The following is a 19192-nucleotide window of genomic DNA, read 5'->3' as shown; positions in this document are numbered from 1 at the left end:
AGTGTATTTGTGTCTTTAACGGACTGAAAGATTTTTATGTTTATTAATTCCTGCTCAGAAAACAGTAAACTATCAGCTCCGCTGTCCACATTGTTTACCTCTGGGGAGTAGAGCTCCAGGGATGGACATGGCCTTCCTGCAGCGTCACAGCCCCCCAGCATGTACATCTGCCCCCCCACTTCAGACAGAGTGTGATAGACACGGCCGCTGGGCAGTCGAGCCAGGCTCTGCCAGTGAAACTCTTGGGCACTGGGCACCGCCATGACATCGGCACCCAGTCGGAGACTCTCTGGGGAGCTGGGGAGCAGGTAGGCGGAGGCCCAGATCCAGAGAAGAGTTAAGGGCAGGATTATTCAGGGAACGCTGAGAAGATGAAAGGTGTGTTTCCTCACCTCTGGATGGTCTTCCACCTCACACTGGGCCCTGGAGCGGAGACAGCATCAGGCAAAAATGGTTTTAGTAATGCAACATAGCACAGCATAAAGATGGGAATCAGTGGCAGTGTTTAATGGTAGTGTACATGTAGCTTTCAGTTGAGTTACCAGAATGAATGTTTACAACAACATGTTAATTTTAGCGTCTAACATGTTAGACGCTATCTAAAATAAGTTAAGGCTTTCATGCAATCAGAGTCAGATCTGTTGTCATTGATGAACTGTACTTATCATGTTTTCATTTTTCTCACCCCAGTGGGGGAGTATGTAATCGATTCAGTTTGTTTGTCTCTCTGTCTCTGTTAGTGTCAGCAGTGCAGTCGTCCACAGTTTTCAAGAGAAAATAGATGCCAATAACAGCTTGAGTTTATTTAATTTTGCTAAAAAACCGGTCAGGTTCAAGGTCACACCAACTGTGAAAATCAGTAAAACTTTATATTACCCACAGTTCGTTATGGACCGTCATCAAACTTCACAGCAATACACAAGACCTTGGGGGACATGAATACCTCTGTTGGCTAAGCATCTGATCTTGTAATATATCATATGAAAGGGCATTGACAAAGATGTACAACACACTTAATATTTTTTTAAAATGACAACCTATGATGTCATATGATGTCACAACGACGCCATAAAGTTTTTTTATTTGATAAAACAAAGTTTAGTGAATGGAAAAAGAAAAAGATTGTTGTTTACATTAGATTAGTGACAAGAAGTTAAAGTCAAGACACACAATTTAAGCAAATGTTATGAGTTAAATTCATTCAGGGATATTTCTTGCAATAGAATTTTGACATTTTTCATAGATTTATTCTTCCTTCTGCTCCTCGGTTTGTGTGTACTGTGTTATACTTAGGCTGCAACAAAGAACGAAGTCACACTGCCAACTGAATAAAGATTTACAAAGATTTATTAAACTTTAATTATGATGTGAGGAAAAATGGATCACTTGTGCAAAGAAGTCCATGGATAAATTGGCAAATGTATTGCATGTGACATATGTGCAAAAATCAAATTAAGATAATTAGATCAGGAAGAACAAAACAGTCGTGCTATCATGTAGAGACGGTGCAAGCACCTTCACAGGGAGGAGTAAAGTTGCAGCAGGAGAGGAGATGGGGCCACGGCCTTAAAAGGAAGAATTTAAATAGCCATGCATCACCTGCATCACACATGAAACTCTTGTAAGACTAAGCGCACACACATAGCAAACCCTGCATTAAGGTCTGAAGCCGTAATAACTGACATAGTTTAGAGCAGGGATGTCAAACTCAAGTCCTTGAGGGCCGGTGTCCTGAAACGTTTCCATGTGTCCCTGCTGCAAGACACCTGAATAAAAGTAGGTCAATTCCAAGTCTCTACAGAACTTGACTGCATGCTGAGGTGGCAACCCCTAACCCTGCTCAAGTACATTTAAATAAATGTAAGTGTTTGAAAAATGTACTTTTATTGCACCATGTTCATTCACTCATGAGCTGCTGTAACATGAATCAAATGGCTGAATCTTGCTAATGACCTAATAATTTTATTCAGCTGTGTTGCAGCAGGGACTCACGTACAAGTTTCAGGACACCGACTCTTGAGGACTGGAGTTTGACACCCATGCACTAAACAAAGTCTGTTGATGGGAAGCAGAATTTGTGACCTGGAGTCACTTTAATGTGTTTGGCACCCGATTGTTTTTGTTTCAGTGTACTTTTTGCCTTTCAATTATCCTTTCCACTGAGATGGACCCAGCAGTAGGTGGAAGAGTTTGGTTCACCTTAGATGGATTCTAATGGATATAGGCGGTATGCCACTGCCCTGCCAGCTGGACTACATAATGTATATGTATATATGGCTGGTTTCAGTCATTATGCAAATGTACTGTTTATAAGATTGGGGAAACCTGCAGTCAGCTGAGACTGAAGAAGTCACTTGGATGAGTGACGAAACGTTTCTCCCACAAAAAGCTACGTCCAGATGAACAGAATCAACTTTTTGGAGATACATAATGTATAGTTTTGTCAATTATGGGAATCCCTCTGTTTAATGTTGTGGTCAATATTCAAATAGGAAGATTGTAACCTTCATTTAACTTTATTTTTTTAACCTATTAATGCTTTTTAAGGTTTTGCTGTTTTCACTGACACTTCCAAGTGCTTCCAAACACGTTATGATAAATACCTAAAAAGCACACTTTGCTGATAATATGCTCATCATAGGCTATTGTGAATAGAATTTTGAGCTGAAAAATTAATTTAATCCATTTTGCAACAAGGTTTAACATGACACAATGTGGAACAAGCTGTAAATACCTTCCATATGCACTATAACAAGGTGTTGATAATCAACTTAACTTGATTAATTAATGATGACCTCTGAGAGCCTATATAAAAGCACAAGTTATAATAGTTTGCTGATGTCTTTCCTTCTTGGCACTGTGCTTACACAGGCCTGAATGCTGTGGACTAACAATGAGAAGCATCTGCTGCTGCTCATTACTCTAGGAAGGGTTACAGGGCCATTACCAAACTATCTGAAGTCCATGATTGTATAGTGAAAAGGATTATTGTCTGAGGAAAACAACATTCCAAATAGTTGCCAGTCTGCCCTGGAGCCGATGTCCCAACAAATTCATCCTAAGGTCAGACCACTGAATGCTCAGAGAAACTGTCAAAAACTGAAAGATTGTCAGGTAGTGGTCAGGTCACCACGGGGTTTGCGTTTAAAAGGGAGACTGACCCACCTGTTCTCCGCTCAGACATTGGTTCCCTCATGTCAGGAGCTCTAGAACCCTTGCCACTGTCAGCCAGCGCGCGCCTCAGGTGCCATAAGTGTTATCCAGCTTTGTTCATTCTTCCATCCTGGTTCCACCGCTTCCAAAGCCATGATCAGTGCACCAGGAGTTAGCCTAACTTCCCTCTTGTCTGCCTGTGCCCAGGAATGGGCAGCGGCCCTTTACAATGCCAAGTCCCCAGCCTGCAATGATTATGCCCTGTTTGCGGAGGAGTTAAAGAAGACCTTCGATCCCCCTTGTAGTGAAGTGGAGGTGGAGTCGCAACTATATCATTTACGTCAGGGTAAGCAATCCATGTGTCACTTTTTCTCAGAGTTCCATATTGTAGCCACTACGTTAAACTGGGGCAATGCTGCTCTCCTTTCAATATTTATGGAGAGTTTGACCGATGACATCTGAGATAAGATGGCAGGACATGAGGCTTCCAAGACTCTTGATGAGCTTTGAAGATAGACCAACCAGTTATGTCACGACCTCGTACTTCTCTAGAACTCTTCCATTTCCAGAGAGGTACAGCTCAGCCGCTTCACGCCTGGTTGACCATTTCATTCTGGCCACTTCAGTAGACGGCCACCTTCTCCAGTCCTACCCTATCTGGTTCCAGACCCAGCCGATTCGCAAGTCCATCAGGGACCACCAGGAGGAGCCAGATCCTGGGCTGGGGTACTCAGTGTCTACAGCAAAATGGATTCCACAGAACTCCCACTTCCGGAGTCCATTGATTTTTCTACCACAATCTCTCTGAGGTCGGGTGTAAAAAGGGATCCTCTAATCTATCCCCACATCGCTCCTACAACATGCCCATCGAGCTCCTCCCTGGAACGGTGAATCTCCACGTCTCTCTGCTCTTCATTCTCTTCACTCATCATCCCTTGTGTAGCCCCCTTGTGTTTTTCTCTGTGTGTCATTCTGTGAGTTTTGGTTTCAGGTTTTGTTTGTTACTAGTTTTCCCAGTTTAGGTCTATGTTTAGTTCTGTCCTCGCCACTCATACCATCAGCCTTTGCCTGCATTTTGGGTCCTCCTGCACTAACACAACATGGCTTGCCCCGCAAACCGTGACACACATTGGACCAGGAACTATTCCTACGCGCCCCCATTGGTTTTCAGCACCCTTTCGCTGGCCCCTGGTGGAATCCATTTGTGCTGCCCTGTCTGCCAAACCAGCACCTCCACACACCTCTGCAGGTTGGCTTTACATTCCCTCCAAATGTCGTCAGGAGGGCATGGTCTGAGCACACTCCTCCCTGCTTTTGGGCCATCTGGAACCCAACACGACCCTCCAACTTCTTTGATATGCCTTCTGGTGGATCTCTATGGGTTGGGCCATCCGTGAGTTCGTTTCTGCTTGTGACATCTGCGCCCGGGTCAGATCCTCCACCCAACATTCTGCTGGTGACCTTCAGCGCCTCCCTGTTCCCAGACATCCGTGGTCCCATGTTAATGATTTTGTCACTTCTATCTGTCTGTTAACAATCTCAACACCATCCTTACCCTTGTGGATTGATTCTACAAGGCGGTACATCTGGTCACGTTATCCGCCCCCCCTTCTACGAAATGGACGGTCAAACTCTTTCTAGAACATGTCGTCTGGCTACATGGGTTCCCCAAGGACATCATCTCCGATATGGGGTCCCAATTCACCGCCAGGTTCTGGAAGGCCTCTTCCAGTCTCACATCTGGCTACCACCCTCAGAATAGGCAATATGGGCCAACCAACAATTGGGATGCTTTTGTGATGCTTCATCTCCACCTAATTGTCTCTTTGGCCATGTTATATACTTTCAGTGCTCAATATACCAAACAACATCGCTGTCAACATTTCCTGGACCATTCATTTCAACCACAGGACCGGGTCTGGCTCTCCACAAGACACCTGAATAGACATACCGAATCCAAGAAGCTCAATCCAATGTTTATTGGCCCATACGAGATCGCAGCCAGAGTCAGTCGGGTCATTTATCGGTTACATTTTTTATGAAGGTCCACTTGTCACAGCTTAAACAACACATTACGTCCCCGCTGGCACTACGGTCTCCAGCCCCCACCCATCCAGAATCATCAATTGGGGTTAAACTGTCCGTGGAATTCTGGACTCTTGTCGCCGGGGCCAGGTGGTTCAGTACTTGGTGGATTGGGCTGGCTATGACCAGGAGAAATCCTTGTCAGATGCCTGAACCCTCAACTGGCTCCTTTTGATGTGAAGGAGCAGCAGCTATACTCTGAGCCTCTCCCGGATAGCTGAACTCCTCACCCTATCTAAGGGAAAAGCCAGCCTTTGGAGGAAGCCCATTTCCGCCTCTTGTATCCATGATCTCGTTCTTTTGGTCACTACACACAGCTTGTGACTATAGGTGTGGGTAAGGATGTAAATTGAGAGCTTCGCTTTTACACTCAGCTGTCTCTTCACCACAACGGACCGGTACAGCATCCACTTCACTGCAGCCACAGCGCCAATCCGTCTACCAACCTCCTGTCACTCGTGAACAAGACTCCAAGATACTTAAACTCCTCCACTTGTTCCTAACCCAGAGTGCCCACTACCCTTTTCCACCCTTTTCATCTTAAGTTGTATTTATTAAAAAGAACCATCCACCTGTTCTTATCTTCTTACATAGTAAAAAATATTAATTGCTTGCTTGAGTCATCTTGTCATATAATGTACAAGCCAATGACACAAAATACCTTGCTTCCATGACAGACTTTTGCAGAACGGGGATAACTGACTACAAGTCACACACCTTTCCCTGCATCACTTTGCTCATGTGTAACTGTGAATTTAAATATCCACCTCTTACAGGTATCCTCAGATGAGCAGCAGCTGTAGTCTGAAGTGAGTCAGCATCTCTCATGTTTAACTTTCCTTCCTTGTCGTTGTGAAGACAGGCCCTGCTGTTGTTTTTTCCTATGTCATCCCTCAGGAGCTTTCTCTTTCCTGCGTGTAACCCACTTCTCCTGCCTACACACAGTTTCCAGCGAGGAAAGGGGGAGGAAGTCTGTGACAGACGTGGGAGGAAGCTTTCCAGAATAAGCCCACGATGCACTGCAAGGCTAATTTTGACTACATCACAGAGTACATCACCTTAAACGCACTCTGTCTCACAGACCACAGATGGTTATTGCTCCCAAACTCAGGTGTTTTGAGGTCACACAAAGGCAACTGTTAAATTATCCAGCTGTGATTAAACACACTCTCTAAGCAGTTTATCCTTTAAAGCTTTACATCTCCTTTTAAAAACATGCCCCCTCACCTTGGAAAGGTACACTCTCCGCCTCTCTGTCCATTTTACTGGCAAGCTTTATCTGTCACACCTTTGATCACCTCACAAACAGAGACGATAAAGGACAAAGGGTGAAAATACAGAGGACCATCCTTCAAAATAAAATCTCCCACATTTTATTGTGCAGGGATATGTTGCCATAGCAACAGTTAGGCTTTTCTCAAGAGGTGCTGCTTTTGTTTTTTGGGGTTTGTTTTTTTAACGTCGTTTGCCTGTGATTGCTTATCGCTTGGTTTGCTGTTAATAATAGCTTATGAAAACGGATGAAAAACAAATAAAAGCGGTTGTGTTCCTATAGTCTGACCCCAGCGGGGGGCGGGGGGGATTTGCTAACAAGGCTGGGTAGTTTTCATCCAGCCCAGCTCACAGAGTGCATTAATTGCAATCTGTAACCAATTTGGTTTGCCATATCGTTTTTGTTTTTTTGTTTTTCAATTAACTGCTTGAACAGCTTGAGATCAACAGTAAGCCTACCAGCATCATCTGAAGTCATTTACAATCAGCATGCCTCCAACTTGAAACTTTTAATTAGGTTGCCTTCCTACTATCCCTCTGCTGTCACTGTGCAGGGACTCTAATCTGATTGTAAAACTAGTGAAACCTTCATTCGTTAAATGAAACATACTGAAATGCATTTTAATGAAAAATTGTGTCTTACGAGTCATTATTGTGTTATCAACCATCCATCCAAGTTTGAATGACAATGAACATAATTTGTGGCAAACAGGTTATCACGAAGGAGAAACATCTGAAGTCTCTCCACTGGTCGTTCTGCTCATAGACCTCAGAAAAATGAATATGCAAATACTGAGATTGCAAAAGCTAACCTGAAGCCAAGGCATGGATCCAACTGCTAATAACATTTGATACAACAAATTAGAATACTTGAGATGACTAAACTGGATCCAACTGTGCCGCCATGCGAGTTAATCCCTTCTTAATCAAACTTGCAAGGAAGAAATCCAGCATTACTTTTCCTCAGGGACTCTACTCACTTTACTTACACATTTATTTTCACATTATTTATTTATTTATTTCATTTTTGCTTTAAAAGATTATGTAAATCATTGATTTAATTATGTCCTGTTATTGAACACTGGGGCGAGCTCTTTATTCTCTTGAGGACAACCAAGGCTATGTGGGACCCAGCCCAAACATGTTCACATGTGTTTTGTAGACTTGGAGAGAGCATTATTACTGGCTATGGAAATCGTGTACATCATTGTTCTTTGTATGCTGCTGCTAAATGTCCATCTTTGCATATTCGCAGACTCTTCCATTGGTTGATCTTTATCTATAAATCTCTCCTTGGGCTGGTTCCATCTTATTTATGTGTTTATATGTGTAAAAACCACAACCAATACAACCTTCGTTCGAACAAAATCATACAATTGATTGTCCCAAAAATCAGAACAGAATTGGGGAAAAGGGCTTTTAAATACGCTGCCCCTGCTTCCTGGAATAATCTGCAGAAGGAACTGAAATTATCAGAATTGGTTACCTTGCACACTCAGAAATTAAAGTACAGAAATGTACCTATAGGGGTACAATGGCTTGTCACTGGGGTGGTACCCTCTAAGGTACCGTTCTGTACCCTAAACTGTGGGTACTGATTTGTACCCTTGTAATTTGTACCTTTTACACGTCAAACCTGTACTTTAAAGGGCAAAGTTGTACCCTTAGTATAAAGTACAAAAAAGAACCCTTAAAAGGAGTACAAAAATGTATTTCTAAAGGTTCAGTATCTACACACAGATTTCCTATATTTTTCTTCTCAAGATTTGAAAAATTGAAGATACAAAGTCAAAAATACTTGTCACATTTATTACCTTCTTAAATACATTGCTTAACTGTTACATACAAACTGTTATCAACAGAGTATGTGTCATAAGCTGCAACATCAATTTCCTGTCCAGGTTTTAGCAACGTCCATTCACTATCAACTCTAACACTGTATGAATGAAAATGGTTGTCATATAACAGAGGAATGAGAATTTTTCCACAAAAGACCCACATTGTGTCAATATTAAATATGTACTTAATTTGCCAGAACAGAGGAATCTTCTCTGAATGCAGTACATCAATGACAAACACATCTCTTACACAGTATTTGACACTGTTCACAATTACTTCTGACACACGCTGGAAAGCTTTCTTAGCACTATCAACTTCAGAAAAGCCACAATAGACTGTCAGTGCTTGTTGCAGTTCCAGTGGTAATGACAAAAATGATGTAGTCACACTTTTTCCAAAAACATTTTCAAATTCACCAAGTAAACTTTTGTTAGAAAACTCCCAGCACTGTCTGAACTGATGTCTGTTGCTCAAAGTTGTAGCAATGTTCATAAAATTTCTACAATTGCGGGACAACGTTTTGAAATACTGGTGCTTACTTTCAAATCTCATACACCATAACAAACGTAGAGGGCCGAACATTTCAATCAGTCTTGCATAGTGGATTAAATAATGACACTTTGGTGTAATTACATCCCCAAATACACTTTTCAGTTTTGTGAGAAACTCATGGACAAGCAACTTCAACAATAAAATATTCTCTTTTCGCACTTTTTTAGCCATTACAATCTCTGTTATTTCACGACATAGAAGAAAAACATGCCAATATTTACAATTAGGTGGCACACGGTCTGCCATCAGAAATGGCAGCAATCTGAACAGGCACCACTTTTGAGATGCTGATCCAACAATACCAACACTCTGAAGTCTCTCTGATAACTGTACTGGTTTGTTTGTTTTGTCATTCTGACCAATGGACATTTTTTGCAATTCTTCATTGATCTCTCTAATTGTAATATGCTTCTCAGTGTGGGCTTTACAAATCACTAGTTTCATAACTAGAGGAACTACACCTTCCAACAGATCATGCATCACATCAGGTGGTAAAGCTTGCGTAACACTGAAATAACTCAGTCTGTCAAAAGGACATGAACTATTTACACCATATATTGTTTTATCATCCGGAAATTCTTGGATTCGTGCAAGATGATACTGGTGAACCTCTGATGTTCTTAAAACAAAGCTTTCTTCCTCAAAGGATTGTTTCATATCTTCATAAGAAGCCATGCAATACCGACAAATTCTACCAGTGTTAAATGACATAGAAAAACCACCAATCATGTGAGCTGATAAATTATCACAAGATAAAGTTGCAAGAGCAGCATGAATAGTGTGTTCAGTTTTATCAATGGTAAAAGTAAAGCCATCAGTGGAAAGTTTTTCCAAATCATCAAGCAAAGGTTTAAGGATAACATGCCAACCACACCGCTTAACAAAAGAATAGCGTACCAATAACGCTAGATGAATGTGTCTCTGCTGAGAAGTGTACCTTTTGTCCAAATTGCCTACCTAATAAAATGCACTAAGTTTGTGTTTGGATCGTTTAGATCCTAGGGGATTAAGTACTTCAAATTCATCCTCATAAAAATGGAGTCGCAGTGCATTTGGGTTATCCTTGAAGAATTGATGATGTCTGAAGATTTCTCCATCAGAGTAATCTGTTAGAAATTCATCAGTTTCCGAATTGCCACTTGAAAAAATGTGATCTTGTATGTCTTCATGAGAAAGATAATTTTTTAGCACCTTATCAACAGGCACATATGAATACGAGCCAACTGTATGACCCACAGAGTCTCTTAATTTGCAATGAACAGGCTCTGTCATGTTGAGCTTTGATTTGCAATGTTCTTTGACCAAATAAGGAGATCGAATAGCTGTTGAAGCCTTCTCAAAAAATTAATTTGAATGCAGGACATTTTTAAGCTCTGGACACAAAGACACGTCAAGACCCATTTTCTCTAAATGATATGCTATAAAAGCATCGTAGTTCTCCTTGAAAAAACACATCAGAAAATTCACATCTTCCATAATTTCTTCCTGAACAGAGGCTGGTAAAGAATTTTTCTCTCTGCACTTAAGAATGAACTTGAAAAGATTGTCTCTGAAATTTATCAAAAATTCATCCCAGGATGGAGGGGTTTCAATATTTTCAGTTATGTCATTTGCAAATTCATTTGGATGTGGACTGACTACCTCCTGCTCATTTTCATCTAAGTCTTTATGGGGACACAACACCTGTTCTCTGTGTTTCCTATACACATGTCGTCTGAAAGATTCATATTTTTTGAAGGAAGAACAGCAGTCACTGAGTCCACAGGTTATATCAAAATCGGCATCATGGGAATGAATAAGTCCTATGTGCTGAATAAGCTTTGTCAAACTAAAGGTTCTTCTGCCACATTTGGAGCACTGATATGGCTGAGGCATGGTGGTCAATACAGAAGATTTATTTGTCTGGTGACTGTGATTGGCAGAGGCCGGTCCTCACCCTCATCTATTTTCACAATGTACTTTTGGAGAAAAATCAGGGTGTTCTTCAGATGTTTTGGATAAGCAAGGTTGAAGACAAAATACAAGCAGAAAGAAGAGATGATTCCTTCAAAAATACACGAGCTTCTGCACACTTCACTGCCATCCAACTTCACAATGTTTGGAGCGCTTCTGGAGAACACTGGTTTCCAGTCTTCATGAAGTAGCTGAACAGTTGGATAGGGGTTTTTAGGATGAACCTTTGAAGTCAAAAGAGAAGGTAGAGGAAAGCAATATCTTAGTCTCTTAACAAAAGATACATTTGTTTTCCTTTTATATAGACTAAATATTTTAATACACACACCTCTCCAAGTATGACAAAGAGATCCAGTTTCTCCTTGAAGACGTATGGCAGGAATAAAAGTGCAGCCCTTGTGTCAAGATCTGCCAAAAAAACAAACAAAAAAAAAACAAAACACAAGATCACCCATGCATTTTATCTGGCATTTCCAGTTACCTATAAAAATTATATAAAATGGAAGCCTTGAAGTTAAAAAAAAAAAAAGCAAATACCTGGTAGGTCATCAGTGAGAGCCTCCTTTCTTGCATCAAGGTAGAGCTGGTAGAGTGGGGTTTTCCCTCGTGTAAGGCCAATCACCTTTGCTGCAACACATGAGAGCCCTTCACGAAATCGCTGGCTTACATTACCCGTTGTTGGTTGGATCCACCCGAGTTCGTTGCACAGCTACAAGTAAAAAATTCATTTTCAGTACAAAATAACAGTGTATGAAAATGAAATAATCTAAAGTTGATATTAATTATGTATGGTGCTGCATAATTTTTTTTTTATAGAATTTAACAACAATACTGTAAGAAGTTACATGAACATACAAAAAAAGGAAAGAGGGACAGATGAAGAAAGCAAGGTCAAGGGCAAATAAAATTTACTACTATAAACATGTTAAATGTGACAGCTATTTCCAAGTTCAATTCAGCTTTCTGACTTACACCAGTAGGCATCCCTAAGAAGGGGTACTTCTTCAACACATCTTCCACAGGCATACCATCTGCAATTTCTTTTTGCCGCCAAGCAAACGTTTGCTGCATACGGTTATGAACCACCATGGTATCTGGTTGCATCTTCTGATATTGGCACTGTAAGACCTTTAAGTGGGCGTCTATGGATAATAAATCCTCTCCTTGGACGCATGGTCCCTTGAAAGAAAGCAAGAGTGAGAAGAGAAAGTCAAAACAGATTAGAAACCCAACATAAGACTAAATATACAATTAGAGCTGACACGATCTGTGCATCACAAAGAACTCGTATCGTTTAAAGTTAACCGATACCATGAACCAATATTTAAAATATGGAAACTCTGAAATAATTTCACATAAAATCTTAATTGTTAACTTGAAATTTTAGTTTTGGAGTCATATTTAAAATGTTTTTTAAATCTAGTTCACCCTCTTTTAGCGCCTTCCAATTAATAATTTTTTGTGAGGTAGAAGTATTAGCACTGGTACTTTGTATTAGCAAGTGCTCTAATCCAAGTATTGGTATTGTTTCGGTTTGAAAAAAGGGGTACAGTTGCATCCCTAATCCTTAGTTTTAGATGTAATAACAGAGGCAAGAACATTTTATAGCTCAAGATGTCCCTCACACCAACCTGACAAACATTTCTCTGACTTGTTCGTTGACATTTATTAGGCTGCCCTCTCCTCGTAGAACCAAACTTCTCCTTACAACGCCTCACTGCCTCACTGTCGACTAGTGGTGCCCGCTCTGATTTGAATTTACGTCTCAAAGACATATGCCATGTGTGCTTGTTGAACAGAAACATAAGTTACTGTAAAAACAATCTACACAAAATACACCCAACAAAGAATCAGTAAACATACTTCATACAAACCTACTGAGAGGCTACAGATTGTCTTACTAACAAAACAAGATCGAAAAAAGCTTCACTTTTACTTTGTAATCTTGAAGGAACCTTATGCAAATTTAAAATTTAACTTACATAACCATTTCCCTCACGATCCTTGAGGAAAGGATACTTCATTACCAGCGTCTTCACAGCTTGCACATATTCAGAATTTGTGGGATACCTGTAATATAAGAAGAAACATAAGTGTTAGAGCAACTGCTGACAAACAAACTTTATCAAGTGTGAGTTTATTTTCAATCAGAATCAGAATACTTTATTGATCCCTGGGGGAAATTATTTTTTGTTACAGTGCTCCATTTTAAACCAACATTAAGACAAGACAGACAATACGCTAACTAAGAATAGTACAATATATACATATATATACATACATACATACATAAGTCACTTATAAATAAATAGTTGGAAAAGAAACATGTGTAGCTGTAGCAGCAAACAGTGTGTTAAGTGGATGCGTTGTACAGGGAGATGGCCACAGGCAGGAATGATTTCCTGTGTCGTTCAGTGGTGCTTTTCGGTAATCTCAGTCTCTCACTGAACGAGCTCCTGTGGCTGACCAACATGTCATGGAGTGGGTGGGAGGTGTTATCCAACATTGTCTTTATCTTGGACAGCATCCGCCTCTCCGACACCACCTTGAGGGAGTCCAGCTCCATCCCCACAACATTGCTGGCCTTACGGATCAGTTTATTAAGTCTGTTGGCATCTGCGACCCTCAGCCTGCTCCCCCAGCATGCAACAGCATAGAGGATCGCACTGGCCACAACAGACTCGTAGAAAATCCTCAGCATTTTCTGGCAGATGTTGAAGGACCTCAGTCGCCTCAAAAAATAGAGACGACTCTGGCCCTTCCTGTAAAGTGCTGTGGTGTTTTTAGCCCAGTCCAGTTTATTGTCAATGTGTACTCCAAGGTATTTATAGTCCTCCACAATGTCAACACTGACCCCCTGGATTGAAACAGGGGTCAAGTGTTTCCTGGTCTTCCTGAAGTCCACGATCAGTTCCTTGGTCTTTGCCACGTTGAGCTGCAGATGATTCTGCTCACACCACGTGACAAAGGAGTCGACCACAGCCCGGTACTCTGTCTCATCATCCCTGCTGATGCATCCAACCACCGCAGAGTCATCAGAAAACTTCTGAAGATGGCAGGTCTCTGTGCAGTGGCTGAAGTCTGTGGTGTAGAGGGTGAAGAGGAAGGGGGAGAGGACAGTCCCCTGTGGTGCCCCTGTGTTGCTAATCACCTTGTCAGACACACACTGTGGGAGACGTACATATTGTGGTCTTCCTGTCAGGTAATCAACAATCCAGGACACCAGAGAAGCATCCACCTGCATCGCTGCTAACTTATCACCCAGGAGGGTCGGCCTGATGGTGTTGAAAGCACTGGAAAAGTCAAAAAACATGACCCTCACAGTGCTCGCCGGCTGGTCCAGATGGGTGTAGACACGATTGAGCAGGTAGATGATGGCGTCCTCTGTTCCGAGACGAGGCTGATAAGCGAACTGAAGGGGATCCAGATGTGGTCTTACTATGGGTCGCAGCTGGTCCAGGATGAGCCTTTCCAGGGTCTTCATGATGTGGGAGGTCAGTGCCACGGGCCTGTAATCCTGGGGGCCACTGGGACGAGGCGTCTTTGGTACAGGGACGAGGCATGATGTCTTCCACATCACCGGGACCCTCTGCAGACTCAGACTCAGCATAAACAGTTTATGAAAGACTCCACACAGCTGGGGGGCACAGGTCTTGAGGACAAGGGGACTCACTCCGTCTGGTCCAGCAGACTTGCCTGAGTGAAGTCTCCTCATTTGCATCTCAACCTGGTATTGAGTGAAGGTGATGGGTGGGGGGAGGGGTGTCAGGAATCTCACAGGAGGCAACATGTGAAGAGAGAGGCTGGCACAGTGGTGTGGCTCTGGATTCCAGGCTGACTGCAGGTGAGGTTGTGGGGGTGGGAGCAGACACTGTGGTGTCGAATCTATTGAAAAACAGGTTCAACTCGTTGGCTCTATTCTCACCTCCCTCAGCTCCCCTGCTGTTGGTTGGCCTGAATCCAGTGATGGTCTTCATGCCCCTCCACACCTCTCTCATGCTGTTCTGCTGGAGTTTCCACTCCAGCTTCCTCCTGTAATTGTCCTTAGCCTCTCTGATCTTGTCCTTTAGTAACACCTGGATCTTCCTCACCTCCTCTTTGTTGCCCCCTCTGAAAGCCCTCTTCTTGTTGTTGAGGAGGGCTTTGATGTCCTTAGTCACCCACGGCTTGTTATTTGGGTAACAATGAACAGTCTGAGCTGGAACAATGGAGTCGGTGCAGAAAGTTATGTAGCCTGTGATACACTCAGTAAGCCCATTGATGTCCTCGGCGTGAGGCTCACAGAGTGTTTCACAGTCGGTCACCTCGAAACAGCCCTGTAGTTCCGCTATTGCCTCCTCTGACCACCTCCTAACAGTCCTGGTGGTCACAGGTTCCCTCCTCACAATTGGCACATAGCGGGGGGTGAGGTGAATCAGGTTATGATCTGACCTACCAAGTGGGGGGAGGGAGGAGGAGCTGTATGCATCCTTGACGTTAGCATACAGTAAGTCTAAAGTTTTCTCTCCCCTGGTGGGACAGTCCACATATTGTTTGAATGTTGGTAGTGTATTGTCCAGTGATACATGGTTGAAGTCACCCGAGATCACAATAAAGGCACTCGGGTGCTGAGTCTGTAGCCGAGCTATGGCAGAGTGGATAGTGTCACATGCAGCTGTGGGGTTAGCAGAGGGGGGAACATAAACAGCCACCAAGATGACGTGAGAGAATTCCCTGGGTAAATAATACGGCCTGAGTCCAACAGCACACAGTTCAGTGTCCGGGCAACAAATCCTTTCTTTGATTGTTATGTTGGCAGGGTTACACCACCGGTTGTTAACTAAAACAGCAAGCCCACCTCCTTTACGCTTACCGCTAGCGATGCTGTCCCTGTCCGCCCGAACAGTGTGGAAGCCTTCCACGGAAGCATTCTCATCGGGAATGTCCTGGTGCAGCCATGATTCGGTGAAACACATCAGGCTACACTCTCGGTATTCCCTCTGACTCCGTACCAGTGCTGAGAGCTCGTCGATTTTAATTGCCAACGATCGCACATTTCCCATCACGATAGACGGCAGACACGGTTTAAACCTCCTCCTCGCTTCGAGCCTCCGCTGTCTCACCGTCACCTTTTTTCTTCTCTTCTGTCCTTGACCTCTGCATCCCCGATGTGTTTTCCTCCAAATTTCAGCTGGTACTTCTGCGGGCCTGGCCAGCGAGCCGGCCGGCATCAGGGCGATCAGCTGATCTCTGGAGTAAACAGTCCGTGCGTGTAGGAGATGTGCCGCGGTCCCATTCCATGATAAAAGTAACAGTTCCACGGCCACCAGAAGAACAAAAACTCTCTCAATCCACATGATTGAGTAAGAGATAGAAAACGGAGGAAAATACAAGTCAGGAAAAAAAAGAATACGTAGAAAAAAAAAGCTAAACTAAGAGAAAAGCAGGAGCGACTGTAACAGGCTGCACGCTGGTTGGCGCATGCGCACAAAATATGACAGATTCAGCTTTTTCTTGTTGCTTTTTCTAAAGCAACAAGCTAACATTACCCTGATTAACTTTCATAGTATACTGTGCCACAGCTTCATATAGAACTCTGATTATTGTGTGTCTGTCCCTTGGATTTTTATGGCACGGTTCTTTGTTGTCCAGTTTTAGTTGCAGATTTTTGGAAAATCTTGGAATTTCAAAAGAGGCTGGCAGTCTCAAAGTATTTTCATTGCTGTGAAAACAGTTAAGTGTTTGTTTTTATTGTATGAATTGAAGTATAAAACACTACAGTAACAATACATATGGTAGAAACAATGATCATATTAACTAAATCCTAAAAGTGCATAACGGCCAACATGTATGCTTCAGACATACTAACTTCATTATAAATAAGAAAATACCTTATTGAAGTTGACGAAGTAGATGGTTGCCAGTCTTCTGGAGAGACAGTCTGTAGAGTCAGCGTCACTGAAGATTCCTTCATCCTTGACACAAATTGGTTGAATTTAACCTGCTTTTTGAAGGATCCTTGGAAAAGGTATGCAACCATAGTCTCAGTAAGACCGCAGTCAACTGTGTCACCATCAACCTCATTGTCTGCAAGATAAATGGTAGTACAAACTTTAAATTCAATGTAAGGATATTTATCACCACATTTTTACATGGGTAAAAACCGTATATCACACACATTAAAACCTTTTGTACAACTTCTTTCAGTTCAAAGAAATATTCATTAAAAAAATCAGTAAATTAAATAAAATAAACCAAATTTTTAGAGTGAATCCTCTCGATATGCAAAGTTTTCATTTTTAAATTTAGATGTTTGTTTGGGACTACTGGACACAGGAGAGCAGAGTCTGAGCATGCTTTTGTGCCCTTTCAAGTTTGGAAGAAAAAAAAAAAGACTAGAATGCTGTAATGTGTTAATATTCACTACTAAGGTGACTCCTTTCTCCAGATTTCCGACAGTTTTTGCCGTCTGTTCTTTCAGACCGATTACTTATAGCGATAACACCCGCAGGACCGTATTACAAGCTCAGATTACATGCTGAAAAAGTTCCCACATTGCTTAAAACGCGACTATCAAACCCCAGCTGCAACACCCTTGTTATATTTTAAACAAGTGCGGCGTCAAGATATTTCCTTTAAACGTTATATTCAGCCGCCCATGTGTGTTGATGGCCTTGGAATGGATGTAAAAACGTGATTTTATTAAACCATTAATACACTAACGGTAAACTGCATTCAGCTACCAGGGAATCAAATTTCGCGCCGTTCCGCTGCGCAGGGGTTACCGAACCCATAGACTGTGGCCGAACCACATATATAAGTTCAAACTTATACAAATACTATGTGTACACATTTTTCATTTTTCAGAACTGTGACCTCAACTTTACACATGAAACGTTTGTAAAAACGTTTGTAAAAAGACATAATTTGAGCTAAGAGAGTGCCGAAACTAGCTAAATTGCTAATATACGTTAAGCTAGGCTAAACCAATAATTAGTAATTACGCTACATTTTTCTTTAAATAAAACTTACCTCTGAAACGCTGAGCTTCAGCTTCGGTGACATCTATGCCCCACTCTTGTATTTTTGTTAAGAGTTCCTCGGTTGAAAGTGAACAGAGCACACCAGGACTTGCAAGTTCGTCATCCATCTCCGTCCGTTGATAAAACAAAATGGCACCTGCTGCATTTACAGAAAATTCTAGAATCCACCAGCTATTCGTTGAGTTTCTTCTTCTACTTTTTGTTTGATGTTGTGAGGATGGGCTCAACTCGCACTTCGAGTTCAATAAGGGTGCTTTTTTGCAATTCATCCAAATAATTATACTTTAAAAAAAAACCACTCTCTTAAAAAAATGTTTAAATGCATTTTTACTTTTTTTTCTTTCAAATAAATTCATCGTTCTTAAAGCAGCTTAAAAATAAGGGGGGTTCAGGGAATACAAAAACAACAACAGCAATGAAAATAATAAAAAATAAAATAAAAACACTAAAATATATGCTTAAATCAATACAGTTGCAAATAAATTACTGTCAAAAAGAATAAAAAAAAACTCTAATCAAAAAGAGCTTAATCAACCTGTACTTTATCTTTTGAAAGAATGGGTACAAATAAGTACTTTTCACAATTAAGGAACATGTATGTACCTTTCAGATGCTAAAAAAGGTACAGATAGTTCCCCCGAGGTCCAATATTTGTCCTTAGACTGTATTAATGTCATTTTTGTACCTTGGGGCACAGTAATGTACCCCTTCCGTACCCCTATTTCTGACTGTGCAGTTGTGTGTCTTATTTTGAAATAAATATTTACGTGTTACCATAGCAACCAGAGAGCATTAAGGGGCAGAGAGGAGGATGTTATGCTCAATGTTGTTGGCGCATTTCCGGAGGACACTGCTAATAAAGTTACAGAATTACACAGTGAATTCGCCTTTATTATTATATTTACAAAATAGCACAGTTTTTGTCTTGGTCGTATCATTTTATTTTGTTGGATTTATCTGCAACACCCTAAAGGCTGGTCTGTGAAAATATTGTCTGACATTAAACCGGTACGTGGCGCAAAAAAGGCTGGGGACCGCTGGTGTAGAGGGTTGCTGCGACCCATGAAGATTCTAGGAGTAAGGTGAGATGAAAACACAGGATTTGCTGTTTTCATTATTTTCAAAACTAAAAAAAAAACTAACTAAAATCTAAATTCTACCTAAAACACTTTAGTAGAAGTTAATTAAAATGTTTTATCACTCTTAATTCTAGTTTTCAGCTTGGTTTCAGTTAATTGTAATAACCTTGGGTGTTAGCCAAGTAGATATGTATGTATCTATATGTATCTATAGTAACAGTTGACCACTGACCCTAC

The 19192-nt window shown here is 41.6% G+C and overlaps 2 protein-coding genes across 3 annotated transcripts in view; both read right to left on the bottom strand.

Moving 5' to 3' along the window:
• klhdc8a (kelch domain containing 8A) overlaps positions 1–19192 on the bottom strand; it is a 70799-nt gene that overhangs the window by 27382 nt on the left and 24225 nt on the right. The window contains exons 3-4 of the mRNA XM_085405589.1: positions 393–423; positions 99–297 (exon numbers count right to left, since the gene is read on the bottom strand). Coding sequence (XP_085261715.1) covers positions 99–263 — 165 coding nt within the window. The 5' untranslated portion in view covers positions 264–297; positions 393–423. The remainder of the gene's footprint in view (positions 1–98; positions 298–392; positions 424–19192) is intronic.
• Positions 10420–18196, bottom strand: LOC146669139 (sterile alpha motif domain-containing protein 3-like). Of its 2 annotated transcripts, XM_085407844.1 has the most exons (9): positions 17866–18196; positions 16725–16920; positions 16399–16555; positions 12837–12926; positions 12486–12641; positions 11827–12033; positions 11392–11563; positions 11183–11262; positions 10420–11078 (listed from the first exon to the last, which is right to left on the bottom strand). In XM_085407844.1, exons 1-9 carry the CDS (start codon positions 18143–18145, stop codon positions 10782–10784), a joined length of 1635 nt encoding a protein of 544 aa, XP_085263970.1. In that variant the 5' UTR covers positions 18146–18196; the 3' UTR covers positions 10420–10781. The 2 variants fall into 2 exon arrangements, with proteins under 2 accessions (XP_085263970.1, XP_085263971.1); XM_085407845.1 differs by lacking the exon at positions 12486–12641.

The sequence above is a fragment of the Rhamphochromis longiceps genome, linkage group LG5 (genome assembly GCF_057381845.1).
Source record: "Rhamphochromis longiceps isolate RC_006_pf linkage group LG5, R_longiceps_female_GT1.1, whole genome shotgun sequence".
NCBI classification, from domain to species: domain Eukaryota; kingdom Metazoa; phylum Chordata; class Actinopteri; order Cichliformes; family Cichlidae; genus Rhamphochromis; species Rhamphochromis longiceps.
This window is presented reverse-complemented; position numbering and strand designations above follow the sequence as displayed.